Source organism: Cnephaeus nilssonii (genome assembly GCF_951640355.1).
Source record: "Cnephaeus nilssonii genome assembly, chromosome: 4".
NCBI classification, from domain to species: Eukaryota; Metazoa; Chordata; class Mammalia; order Chiroptera; family Vespertilionidae; genus Cnephaeus; species Cnephaeus nilssonii.
This window is the reverse complement of record NC_137075.1, coordinates 45,187,972-45,202,625: the sequence shown is the minus strand read 5'-3', so window position 1 is coordinate 45,202,625 and position 14,654 is coordinate 45,187,972. Positions and strand designations below refer to the sequence as shown.

General features: G+C 38.0%; 1 protein-coding gene across 4 annotated transcripts in view; it reads left to right on the top strand.

Moving 5' to 3' along the window:
* TMEM87A (transmembrane protein 87A) overlaps positions 1-14,654 on the top strand; it is a 46,175-nt gene that overhangs the window by 10,154 nt on the left and 21,367 nt on the right. For all 4 annotated transcript variants that reach the window (XM_079768893.1, XM_079768891.1, XM_079768892.1 and 1 more), the window contains exons 7-10: positions 7,367-7,484; positions 11,141-11,202; positions 13,264-13,447; positions 14,441-14,540. In XM_079768893.1, the coding sequence (XP_079625019.1) occupies positions 7,367-7,484; positions 11,141-11,202; positions 13,264-13,447; positions 14,441-14,540 (464 nt within the window). The remainder of the gene's footprint in view (positions 1-7,366; positions 7,485-11,140; positions 11,203-13,263; positions 13,448-14,440; positions 14,541-14,654) is intronic.

Genomic DNA, 14,654 nt, shown 5'->3' with positions numbered 1-14,654 from the left:
AAGGCAAGGGATATTCATGAAAAAGGGGAGGAATTGAAGCAAGGAATTCCTGTTGATGTTAATAAGTCAAGGAAGGAATTTCTATAAGTGCAAATAAGCTAAATTATTCTTTCACTCTACATGGTGGTGCTAATTCTAAAGAATGTCTTTAGTTTTCAGCCTGGTGGTCTGGAACTCTGCTTTTCAGTTAGCTTTGCAAACAGTTGTTTAGAATACAGCGTTGATTTGGCCCATTCCAAACATTTGTGAAATAAGATGTGCAAGGCAATTCCCCTGGGGTGGCAGCTCTATCTTCATTTTGAAGTGGTTCCGGTTATATTATTTTTCACAAATATTACTTGTAAAAAGGAAGAAGATTTTGTGAAAGAATCTTCAACTCCACCTTAAATTATCTTATAATAGAATATAACTGGGAGAGATTTTGAAAAATTGAGATAGATTGAAGTCTATAAATATGCTTAAAATTTTTCATAATTCATAATAACTAATTCATCAAAACTTTGCCAGTTAAAAATATAGAAGAAATAACAGTTATCCATGTTGGGTCATGCTTTTTACAAAACTGATTTAAGCTTTTAATTTTATAACAACTTTATTAAGACATATACATATCTCAGAATTTACTCTTTTAAAACATACAATTCAGTGGTTTTTAGGATATTGACAACCACCAGTTATTATCTAGTTCCAGAACATCTTCATCACCCCAAAAAGGAATGGCATAGCCGTTAGCAGTCACTCCTCATCCCATCCTTCCCTCCCTGCACCCCCTCCCAGGCAACCACTATTCTGTCTCTAAGGATTTGCCTGTTCTGTTCATTTCATGTAAATGGAATCATGCAATTTTTGGCCTAATGTCTGACTTCTGTCACAATTTAAAACTGCCTGGACTTTTACTTTCTGGTTGTGCAGAGCCTGAAGATCAGCCAGAGGTGAGTGATTAGGGACTTCTCAGGTCTCTCAGTCATGTGTGCACAATCTCACACATACATGCACAGCCCTGCATGTGCTCCTTGCCTTCTAGATTTCCAGCGATAGCTTAGAGCTCTTCAAAACGCTTATGGACAGCTTATTTCCAGTTTTTCTTTTTAAGTTTCAGTCAGCCTCTTGATGGGCCCCCCTAGTAACACTGACGGGGCACCTGTGATCTTTCACAGTTGCTGAGTGTTTTTGCGAGTGCTATGAGTACAGGGTCTTCACTGAATGGGCTGAGTGAGGCCATATAAATGTTAATTAAGCCCTGGGAATGGAGCTTTTCCGCACCTTCCAGAGAGCTCTGGCTACTGGGCTTTACGGGGCCTCCAGACTTGTTCCCCCAGTGGTTGCCAAACTCCTGTTTTTCACAGTTACAGTTGTGAGCATTTTGGTTTCAAGGAGCTTGGAACAGGGGCATAGGATTAGGGTGAACAAAAACACCACAAGCTTGCTTTTTCTACTGGATTCGGCTACTTTTCTTACTGAGATTACTCTTCAGTTATTTATTTTTCGTCAGGAAAACGTTGTAGAATTTCCAGAGTTCCAAAAAAGTTTATTTTGATAGTTTTTGCCCATATTCTTGTCGCTTTTATGAGTGAGTGTATTTTCAGAAGTCCTTATTTGGCCATTCTAGAAGTATCTCCACCCTCCCTCCCCCTATTATAATTGTACAGGATTTTAACCTAAAAATAAGTAGGCATGGCAGACTTCATTACTTTTTTTTTTAAGCAGAGAATATCCATTGGATTTTTTCTTATTGCTCATATGTATATATTTATTACTGTAAAATTTTAGAAAATATACATAAATGAAAAAATAATCACCCGTAATACTACTACACACTGAGACTATAAATATATTTATCTTGTCTTTTGTCTTTGTGCATATTTATATTTAACTTATTTAAAAATAGGAATCTTACCATATGTATTACTATAACTTTTTTAGCTTAGTAATATAACTTGGACATCTTTCCAGTTCAGTAACTATTTATGGCATCATTATTTAAATGCCTGAATAGTATTTTATTGTATGAATACATTGCAATTTGTTAACAGATCCTGTACACTTGTGTTTCATTATCTTGTAATTTTAAACAGCACTGCAGTGAATATTTTTGTAGATATATTAGTTTTTAGAATTAACAATTTCTTGTTGGTGAACATTTTGCTTCTATAACTTGTGCCCTGGCCGGAGTTGCTAAATGGTTAAAGCATTGGCTCATGCACCAAAGGATGGCAGGTTTGATTCTCAGTTAAGGGCATGTACCTGGGTTGCAGGTTCCATCCCTGGTGTGGTGGGAGGCAACCAATCACTGTATCTCTCTCACACATTTTTCTTTCTTTCCACCCCCACTCCCCACTTGCACTCTCTAAAAATCATTGGAAAAATATCCTTGGGTGGGGATTTAACAACCTTTGTAATTTACTTTTCTAGTTGTTTCATGTGATTACACAGAACACATGCATATTAATAAAGATGAGGTTATATTTTATATACTGCTATGTAATTTTTTCTTTTTACTTGACAAATTAATACATTTAGCACTACTTCACCTTTTTATGTCTGTGTGCTATTTCACTTTACCGGGATTTTTATAATTAACACCCAGCTGATGTGCATTGGGTTGTTTCCAGATTTTCACTGTTATGGATAAGGTCACATTCATAATGTCTAGTTATATCTTTTTTTTTTTTTTTTTAATTCTCACCCAAGGATATTTTTCCTTTTTTTTTTTTTTCCCAGAGAGAGTGGAAGAGAGAGGGAGAGACATAGAGAGAAATATTGATGTGAGAGAAACACATCGATTGGTTGCTTCCTGCACGTGCTCCACCAGGGCCCCGGCCAGGGAGGAGCCCGCAACCTAGGTACGTACCCTTGACCAGAATTGAACTCAGGACTCTTTGGTCCGTAGTCCGACGCTCTATCCACTGAGCCAAACCGGCTAGGGCTGTCTAATTATATCTTCATGCACATTTATAATATTTCTTTGGACTAAATTCCTGGAGGTGGAATTGTTGGGTCCAAGTTCCTGTATTGATTTTTAAACTCTTTTTTTATGTTTTGTCAAAGTGCTCTGGAGAGAAATATTGTAGTAATTTGTGGTCAAAAGAAAATAAGACTTGAATTTCCCTATTTCCTAACAAACTGATTTTAATTTAAAGCATTTTATGCAGTTTGTTGGGTTAAATTGTTTAAATTGTACTTTTAAAAAATGGTTGTTAAAACTGAACATTTATGTATATGCATATTAGCTATTTGTAAATTGTGTTTTATTGAGTGACCTTCTGTATATATACTTTTAAGTTCTACTCAAGGCTTGAGTCCTATCCTAGTGATTAAAGATGGCTGAAAGATGAGTTGAATATCACAAGTAATTCTTAGAAATATTTATTCAGATTATAGTAAAAAAGAAGTGAAAGGATTAAACAAAAGGGAATACTTTATAATCCTATTTAAGGGATCAAGTTCAGTACCTCTCTACTCTGATAAAATATTATTTTTTAGCCGAGACCGGTTTGGCTCAGTGGATAGAGCGTCGGCCTGCGGACTCAAGGGTCCCGGGTTCGATTCCGGTCAAGGGCATGTACCTTGGTTGCGGGCACGTCCTCAGTGGGGGGTGTGCAGGAGGCAGCTGATCGATGTTTCTCTCTCATCGATGTTTCTAACTCTCTATCCCTCTCCCTTCCTCTCTGTAAAAAATCAATAAAATATATTAAAAAAAATATTATTTTTTAGAGGAAAGGGCCTCTCACTGTTCTTCACTTAAAAAAAGATTTAATATTCGATTAGTTCACTTCTCTGGTTTGATTTCAGCAGTAATGTAATATACTTACCATAATATTTTTTCAATTAATACACTTATTTTTAGAGCAGTTTTAGGTTCACAGCAAAATTGAGCAAAAAGCAGAGAGCTTGCACATACCCCCTCTACAGATGCACACTCAGACTCTCCTCCCCCCCCCCCCCCCCACACCATTCTGGTACATTTATTATAATTGTTGAACCAACACTGACACATCATTATCAGCCAAAGCCCATGGTTTACATTAGGGTTAGTTCTTTGTGTTATACATTGCTTGGGTTTTAACAAATGTATAATGACAGATATACACTGTTATATTATTACTAGTGGCCCGGTGCACAAAATTTGTGCACGGAGGAGGGGGGTTCCTTCAGCTCAGCCTGCACCCTCTCCAGTCGGGGACCCCTTGGGGGATGTCCGACTGCTGGTTTAGGCCCAATGGGATCGGGCCTAAACCGGCAGTCAGACATCCCTCTCACAATCTGGGACCGCTGGCTCCTAACTGCTCACCTGCCTGCCTGCCTGATCGCCCCTAACCACCTCTGCCTGCCTGTCTGATTGCCCCTAACCCCTCTGCCTGCCTGCCTGCCTGATTGCCCCTAAATGCCTCTGCCTGCCTGCCTGATCGCCCCTAACTGTCCTCCCCTGCTGGCCTGATCTCGCCTGCAACTGCTTTCCCCTGCTGGCCTGATCTTGCCCCCATCTGCCCTCCCCTGCTGGCCAATTTGGTTCTGATTGGTCGGTTTCTATGCCAGTCAGCATCTCTGGGCCTATCTCCGGGCCTGATCAGAGAGGAGGGGCTGATCAGCAGCCCCCGTGGAGGCCCAGAGAGAAACAGAGGCGTGGCTGCTGGCGAAGCCTGGAGAGAAAGAGAGAGGCAACGGCTGATCAACAGCTGCCACGGAGGCTGCAGATCAGACCCTGCCTCTCTCTTTGGGCCTCTCTCTGGGCCTGATCTGCAGTCCCCTTCGCTGTCAGTGCTGGGTTGCCACGGCAACCCAGCACTGACTGCAGTACTGACTTCCGGTGTTTGGTCAAGCCTTTGGTCGGTCGTTACAGACCCTGGGTTTTTATATATATTAGGATACAGAATAGTTTCATTGCTCTGAAAATCCCTATGCCCCACATATTCATCCCTCCCTTCTCCTAAGCCCCTGGCAATTACTGATTTCTTTTCCTATCTTCATAGTTTTGCATTTTCCTGAATGTTAATTAATTGGAATCATAATATATACAGCTTTTCAGATTGGCTTCTTTCACTTAGTAATATGCACTTAAGGTTCTCCTTGCCTTCTTGTGGCTTCATAGTTAATTTCTTTTTAGTGCTAAATAATATTCCAATGTCTGTTGTCCCCTCTAAGGGGTTTCATAGATCAATGAAGCTTACCCATTGGTCTCTGGATAGAAGTTCTCTGGATATACCACAGTTTATGTATCCATTCACCTATTGAAAGAACTGTTAATGGTACCTATTTGGTAGGGTTATTGTGGGTATTAAGTAATATCCTATCTAATCCTATCTAATAAAAGAGTAATTGCAAATTAACCATCACTCAGCTACACCTACAAGCCATGCCCACCAGCCAATCAGGAGCGAGTATGCAAATTAACCCAACCAAGATGGCTGCAGCCACGGAGCGAGCAGGAGGCTTGGGTTTCCCTGGCAATGGAGGAAGCCAAGCTTTCCGCACACCCTGGCTGGCCCAGGCCTCCACTTAAGGCTACAAAGTTTCAATTATAGAAGATAAATAAATCCCAACAGAAATGGCTGCGGTCCAGGCCTGCAGGGGAGGGCAGTTAGGGGTGACCAGGCCTGCAGGGGAGGACAGTTAGGGTTGACCAGGCATGCAGGGGAGGACAGTTAGGGGCAAACAGGCTGGCAGGGGAGTGGTTAGGGGGTGATCAGGCTGGCAGGCAGAAGCGGTTAGGGGCAGTCAGGAAGGCAGGCAGGTGAGCAGTTGGGAGCCAGCAGTCCTGGATTGTGAGAGGGATGTTTGACTGCCCGTTGAGGCCCAATCCTACCGGGATCGGGCCTAAATGGGTAGTCGGACATCCCTCGAGGGGTCCCAGATTGGAGAGGATGCCGGCTGGGCTGAGGGACACACCCCCTGTGCACGAATTTTTTGCACTGGGCCTCTAGTAATAAGTGTCTGCCATATGAATGTTATTTTTACAATGTCAAAATCTATATATCATTCCAAAATTAAATGTAAACTTTGTCAAATTTGGGAATATGAGAATTATTCAGTCCCTTTTGAAATTTGTAAGAGGTAGTATTAAGATATATGAAATTAATAACAGAGCAATGTATTACACCAAAGTTGTATTGGTTAATGAGCAAGTAAGTTCAGTAAAGGTTCAGTTAATTATGGGTAAGTAGGAAGTGATATATTTACAACTTTGAAGCTATAAAGTTTTCACACAAACTGCTCCTGAATTTTGTCAGAAGAGGACCATCAGACAGGAATAAATGTATGATTCATCATGGCATTTATGTTAAGTTACTAAGATAACCTAGAAAATGTATAGCTGAAAAATCATTTAATCTGCGTTGTGTGACACTTTGGATTTGTATATGGACTATAATTTTTAAACTCTTGTTTAGCCTTTTCTTGGGTTGTAGGATAATTTGAGCATTTGAGAAAAGCAGTGATTCCACAGGAAAATGCATAAATATACAAAATCTATTATCTACTCTAAGAGGTTTCATAGAGCAATGAAGCTTACCCATTGGTCTCTGGATAGAAGTTCCTTTTAGGACCATAAGGTAATAAATTTCAAGTCGTAAGTAGCAATACCTCCTTTCACATATGAGGAAGAAGCAGACATTCGTTTTCTATGTTCATCTCCTTTATCTTTGAGTCTTGGTCTTATGTTTTGAAGGTCCATACTCTAGAATGTATGGCAACAAATCCTTGAAGACTTTTTCCTAGGGCTATTACAAACTAACTGGCCTTGGAACGGATGCTTCCTAAGTAATCAATTCTGTAAACATGGAGGTTGTAACTCCACTTCCTGGACTTTGCGGATCACTGACTCTTGCTTTCCACATAGACTAGCCAAGATTAAATTTCATGTAAATGTGAGACCTGATCAGCAGAAATTCTGGTAGTCTTGGAAAGACCATAAGTAAAGGGAAATTAGATTCAGGAAATGGTGTTTATAATTCACTAATTCATTGTTGTCATCATGGGTGTAATTTTTTTAGGTGATTTAAATAATCTTAGTTCAGGATATTTATGTTTAAAAATACAACCTAGTGTCCTAGCATGGCTTACTTAAACAGAGATTCAATTTAGTGGTTTTAGTTGACGTTTCCCTTGTAGAAAAATAGATAAGTAAAAAGTGTGATTTTTGTGTGTAACAAGATAGAAAATCTCCTGCCTTTTAGTAATTTATAACCTAACCTATTTTTTTATATGTACAATAGGCCTGTTTGTTTTGTTGTGTCTACTGTTTTAATGAATGAACATGAAGGACTCAACCATGTTTCTGGGTACATTCTGAAATAATTTTTATACTGTATTATTAACTTATGCTCTTAATTCTTAAGACTTGAAGTTTTAATGCCTTTTTTCTCTCTAGGCAATGCATGATCCATTGAAAACTTGGCAAGATGCACCATACATTTTTATTGTACATATTGGCATTTCATTCTCAAAGGAATCATCAAAAGAAAATTCACTAAGTAATCTTTTTACCAGTAAGTACATTTCATTTCTTTTTACCATTTGCATTATTATTTAGTTGTGTCATGTATGGTGAGTCATGTGTAATTGCTTTCAGGGAGGGAATAATTAAGAATGTTCTGACCTAGAAAAATTGAGGGAGAGAAATTAACATTTTTCTGTACTCAAGATGTACCAGATATAGTCTTAGGCACTTCACATATGCTTTCTTATTATATACTAGAGGCCCGGTACACAAAATTTGTGCACGGGTACGGTCCCTAGGTCTGGCTGGAGATCGAAGCGTGAGCATCTGGCATTGAAGGGCAGGTCCCAGCTGACCTCTGAGCCCTGGGCAGAACCTGGGCACCCAGGTCCTCATGCGTCCCCTTTGCCTGAGTCATCGGGCCCCCACCTGGCTCCCTCAGCGCCTGAGGCTGGACGGTGGCCCCGCCCCCTGCTGCCGCCACTGGTTGCCACCTGTGGGGCGATCAGTGGGGCGATCGGGCCCTACTCACACCCGCCTTGGCTTGGCGCCACCTGCTTACCTGCTCCACCATCCCATCACGGTCCCACTCTTGTTGGGCCCCACTGTGGCCGGCAGAGCCTCCACTGCTGCCCGCTGCCAGCGCCGCATTGCCGACGCCCGCCATGTTCTGTGCTGCCCCCTGGTGGTCAGCACGTCATAGCGAGTGGTCGAACTGTTCAACCTCCCAGTCGAGGGGACAATTTGCTTATTAGGCTTTTATTATATAGGATGATAGATTCTAGATTTCATTTCTTTTCATTTGATTCTCCAGCTTTTTAAATTTTTAATTAGTATCATGTTCTTGGTACTTGGTTAGTAAGCAAAATTCCAGAAAGAGATGACTTGTCAAAACTTGGTTACCAAGTCAAAACCTGGTAATTTAAAAATTAATGGACTTTGGTAATTATTTAATGTCTCAATATATTTTCTTTTTTTAAAATTTATTTTTAAATTATAGTTGAGATACAAAATCATACTACTACTATGATGTACACCTGGAACTAATATAATTTTGTATGTCAACTGTCTCAATTTTTTTTGATGTTCTCCTTTGCACTCTTGCTGCCCAGTTCATAGAAGTCATCTCTTTCTGGTATTTTGTAGTAGCTTACTAACTGTTCTTATTTCTTAAAATTTTTTTGTTTTGTTTTGTTTCTTCCTTCTCTGTGGTTTCCTTTCCTTCTCTGCTTTCTTAAGGAGAATATCGAATAGAAACAATTATGGTGGCCATCCTTATCTTATAATATTGGCACATACCACCATTAAATATCATGTTAACTGTAGATTTAAAATAATGTATTCTTTATTTGGTTAAGGCTATACCTTCCTATTCCAAAAATAAATATATTTTTATTAGTATTAAGAATGAATGCTCAGTTTTATCAGATGCTTTGATTGTATTCATTAAAATAATCATATAGATTTCCTCATTTAATCTGTTCATGCGATGCATTATATTAACTGGTTTTCTAATGTTAAACTGTTCTTTAATTTCTGAGATGCCATTATTTGGTCTTGATACACACACACACACACACGTTTTCCAGCTTATATTCTTTTTTTGTTTTATCCATCTGTTGTTTGGAGCTAAGAAGAAACTTTAAAGCATAGACCGAACTACATTATGTGAAAGTTTTCTCTCTCAAACAGTTTTGTCATTTTTCTTCCCTTCATTAAAACCTTTGAAGTCTCCCTATTGCCTATAAAATGTCCACATTTATAAGCAAGGTATATAAAACTATAAGTTGTCCCAGTTTACTTTTTGTTGCCTTGTAGCAAAATGCTATGATATGGTACTATGCATTATCTCATTCTACATGTTCTTTAAATATATTATGCATTTTTACACCTGTCTTTGTTATTTCTTCTGCCCGGATGGCTTTTTACTTTATCCTGGAAAATAGAAATTTCATTCTTCTGGGTCTGTCTCAGAGGACAGTTCTCTGTGTTGCTTTTCAACTAACTCTCTCTTCCCTCTAGATGGTAATCCACTAGGATGGCAGAAAACATCTTATACATCTGACCATCCCCTATTTTCCATAGTGTGTATCATATAGTAAGTGCTTAAGTTCTATTTTAGCATAGAGCAGGGGTTAGTCAACTTTTTCTTAAAGGGTCAGACAGTAAATGTTTTCTCTCCTATAACTACCTAACTTTGCCATTGTGTGAATGCAGCCATAGAGAATATGTAAGTGAATGAATATGACTGTTTTGTATTAAAATTTTATTTACAAAAAGTGGATGGCCAGATTTGGTCCGTGTGCTGTATTTTACTGACCTTCTGGCATAGTGTAAGCAAAGAATGTGACAAATATTCGCTAATTATTTTATTTGCTTTTTTATTAAATTAAGAAGGTATAGATTTAAAAACCAGTTCTGCTATGACATTTTTATAATTGCTATTATGGGATGTTCCTTTTGTTCATAAAAGTATTAGATTTGATTGATTTATTGATTTATTTTTAATCCTCACCCGAAGATATGCTTAGAAAGAGGGGTCGTGGGGGATGGGAGGAGAACCACCGATGTGAGAGAGAAACATTGATTGATTGCCTTCTGTATGCTCCCCAGCTGGGGATTAAACCCAACACCCAGCCCAGGTATGTGCCCTGACCAGGAATCGAACTGGCAACCTTTCGGTGCACAGGCCTGATTTATTTTTAATAATGGCATGTCCTTTCTGCCTGATAAAAATAGTGGGGCCCAGCTGGCGTGCTTCAGTGGTTGAGTGTCGACCCATGAACCAGGAACTCACAGTTTGATTCCTGGTCAGGGCACATGTCCAGGTTTGGGGCTTGATCCCCAGTGGGGGGTGTGCAGGAGGCAGCCAATCAGTGATTCCCATCATTGATGTTTCTATCTCTCTCTCCATCTCCCTTCCTCTCTAAAATCAATAAAAAAATATTTTAAAAAATGAGTGGGATATTTTTGTTGAATAGGCATTTATTAGTGTGTCTCTGGAGATAGGTACTACTTTTTATTTTTTAATCAAATATAAAATTTATCCAAATAGTTTTATCCATTACAATTTAAAAGTAGTCATAGGCTTGTTTCTGTAAATCAAATCTGTCTTTCAAATATTTGTTACCTTCATTTGTTCTGCTTCATTAAACACTTTGTTGTTATTAAGCACCTTCTAAAAATGATACATTAATGTAGCAAAGTCATATGAAATTGAAGTAGGCAAAATAAAACACAATATGAAAATATAGGTAAGGAGAGAGAGCAGATAGAGGAAGTCAGAATGGAGCAATGAAGTCCTGTAATTTTCAAAACATATTAGTGCTGTGTTGTAAGAAAAGTATATATGAAGTGTGTTTGGAATTTAGAGGAGATGGGGAAGTTCCAGTTGGGCAGCTCACAGAAGGTTTTATGGAGGAAGTACATTCAACCTAGTCTTTAAAGGATGTGAGTATAGGAACAAAGGGCCTTTCACTTAAGATATTGACTGTAGCAGAGGCATGGAGACCTATGCAGGACATAGCACAAACCATGAGAACACTTAGTGAATTTCAAAGTGCTCTACACCTGTAATATTCGCCAGAATTGAAAAGTAAATGACCCACTGGAATTTTCATTAATTTTTATCAGACAAATATCAGATAATGTTTTTGTTTAAATCCTGCATTGTTCACATTAACTCTGAGGACTGTGTTTTGGCAGTGACTGTTGAATTGAAGGGTCCCTATGAATACCTCACACTTGAAGAATATCCATTGATGATTGTAAGTAAATTTATATTCTTTAACTTCAACATTAAATGAGATTAACTTGAAAGAGTATCCATGTTTTGTGGCAATTTTCCTTTTTAAAGAATTGTTCCTGAACAGTTCACAAAACATTGCTTGTACTTTGGCAATTTTTGCTAGAATGTGACCTTGTGAGTGTCAGTGAACCCCTTTGTGCCTCATTTTCTCATCTGTAAAATGAAGAGGTGATGATGTGTGGAATTGTAGAGTTGGAAAGTACCTCAAAGATTGTTTCAAATCTCACGTCTTCTCAAGGAACCAAAGCAGGACACTTCTTACTAGGTGTACCGGTTAATAGTACGGATTTTGTAATCAAAGAAAACACAATAATTTCAAGAGAACCATCAAAAGTGCTTTATTCAAAGTAATGTCCATCGCTAGCTACACATTTTCCCCATCTTTCAGGTAATTTGTGGATACCGTCCCAATAGAACTTTTCTTATTTTGAGGCAAACCCTTCAGAGATCCAATTTTCCACTTCTTCGTATGTTTTAAAGTGCTGCTCAGAAAATGCGTGTGCCATCCATCAGAACAAGTGGTAATGTGAAGGAGCAAGGTCTGGTGAATACAGTGAGTGGGTTAATACTTTCCAGGCAAGATCTTTTAACATGTCTTTAACTGGTTTTGAAGTGTGTGATGGTGCATCATCATGAAGCAAAATTACTTTGCTGTGTCTTCTGGAACATTCTGGTTGTTTCACAATCAAAGCATGGTTCAAATTGATTATTTGTTGTCAGTAGCGATCAGCACTAACAGCTTCACCTGGTTTTAGAAGCTCATAATACACCACACCTTCCTGATCCCACCAAACGCAGAGCATTGTCATCTTTCCGAAGCTATTTGGCCTTCCAGTCGATGTTGATGGTTGACCTGGATCAACCCATGATTTTGTGCGTTTGGGATTCTCAAAATAAATCCACTTTTCATCGCCAGTCACAGTTCGATGCAAAAAAGACTTTTCTTTTGTGCTATTGAAGCAACATTTTACTGATGACTTTTCGGTTTTCCATTTGTCTTTTGTTCAGTTGATGTGGCACCCATTTTCCTTCCTTTAAAATCTTTCCCATTGCTTGTAAACGATGGGAAATTGCTGAACAACGTTTAATCTTTCTGCAAGTTGTTTTTGAGTTTGACATGCATCTTTATCCAATAATGCTTGTGATTGTTAGTCTTCAAACTTTTTCGGTTTACCTGGCCGTTCTTTGTCTTTCACATCGAAATCATCACTTTTAAAGCGTTTAAACCAGCGTTCACAAGTATCTTGAGATGGAGCATGTCCACCATAAGCTTCCTGAAGTATCCGATAACTTTTTCTTCAAAATAAAATAATGAATTAAAACTTTCTGCAAATGCTCTTTTTTGGCACGAAATTTGACATTTTTAAGGGTAAAAATATCTATGATGTTAACACCTTCAGCAAATTTGACATATGAAGTTTTGAAGCTTGTTGTCAATACAACAAAATAGCATACATATCAAATCGCATATATGTCAACATATGTATAACTCCATGTGCTGAAAAAAATCCGCATTATTAACTGGTACACCTAGTACAAACTTATAGTTTCTGATCCCACTTAAACTAATTAAATGATGAAGCTTCATCCTTTTTAGTGTGTGTGTGTGTGTGTGTGTCTATGGGAGTATCCTTAATGTATTCTTTAGATTTCCTTTGTTCAATTTTTTTTCTTCTTCCTTTCCCTTTTATAGTTTTCCCACTTGGTCGTGTTTCATTTCCTTGCCACACCTTTTTTCTTCAGTGTTCTCTTCATTTATATAATTTTACATTGTAAGCTGAAAAAGCTCAATTAATACAGATGAGCGGTCACTTGATGACAAACCCTTAGGTAGTCTCCCTCTGCTCAAGAGGAGATAATTATTTTGTGTGTATCAAAATCCAAAGAAATAAAATAATTATCTTTCAAGTAGAAGATATGATATGCATATTTTTTTATATCTTGTTAAGAGTGTGTATTGATGCTAAATTGGCTCTTGGCCTTAATCCTCTTTTTTATCTCTTACCCACTTCTGTAACAGTTTTTCATGGTGATGTGTATTGTGTATGTCCTGTTTGGTGTTCTGTGGCTGGCATGGTCTGCCTGCTACTGGAGAGATCTCCTGAGAATTCAGTTTTGGATTGGTGCTGTCATCTTCCTGGGAATGCTTGAGAAAGCTGTCTTCTATGCAGAATTTCAGAACATCCGATACAAAGGAGAATCTGGTATGTAACCAAAAAATGCCACTTTGTGAGTGAACAGCAGGTGAGACGTGACAGTTTTTCCTAAGGTTAGCAGTCATTAAGTAGGTTTAACTTTTCAGTTATTTAATTATTAGAATAACTTCGTGACTTTTGTTTTTAATCTTATAACTTGCAGGTTCAGTGATTTAGGAGTATTTTACTAAAATATATTCACAAAAGTAGTGACTTTTGGGAAAGACTGTTAACATCATTGAATCTCATTGCCATTGATTTTTAAGGCACCATTATTATATGCATCTAAGAAAGTAAATACTGTGAATTTAATTTTAAGATACCATTGATTATAAGAGACATTTTGATTTTAAAATGTTAAAATGGGGATGGGGATACATCTGAGAATTGGTGAAATATAGTAGTACCAAGAAAATAAGAGGGTGCTTATAGTTTAGTAAGGTGAACAGATAATGACAAATTGTTTTGTACTGAAGTTTTTTATGATAGATTCAGTTCTCTCTCTTCAGATCATTTAATTATTGAAAATTATTGTTACAAGTTACACTAATTAAATATTTCCCTGATTTTGAAAGGGCTTGAAAAATAGTAGGTGTGAAAATGAATTGAAAATTGTGTGTGTGTGTGTGTGTGTGTGTGTGTGTGTGTTGTACTTTTCTATGGGTAGTTATATTTCACAGTTTTTAAAAATGGAAAGAATATTTCCTAGTTGCTATGAACTGTCCAAGTAGGGTAAAATATTCTGCTGAGGTTTTAGTGAAGTGAGGGTTGGGGAGGGAAGGTAAAATGAACACAGCCAGATTGCTATTCACACGAATAAGATTATGTTATATCAGTTTATATACTTGTAAAAATTGAAGAAGTTTTTTTTTTTAATAGAACTAATACCAGTGCTTATTCTGAAGAGTGTTAGAGATCTACTAGTATATTCTGGTTCTAGAATTGCACCTTTTCTCACACCTAGATTTACAGCACGTTTTCCCCCTATCTTCTTTCTCATAGTTCAAGGTGCCTTGATCCTTGCAGAGCTGCTTTCAGCAGTTAAACGTTCACTGGCTCGAATCCTGGTCATTATAGTCAGTCTGGGATATGGCATAGTCAAGTAAGTATTCACTTCCTGTATGGAAGAGCAAATTGAAACACCGATTAAATTGAAACAGTATTGCAGCTTCTCAGTGTAGTAGTCCTGTAACAGTTGGTAAAAAAAAAAAAAAAA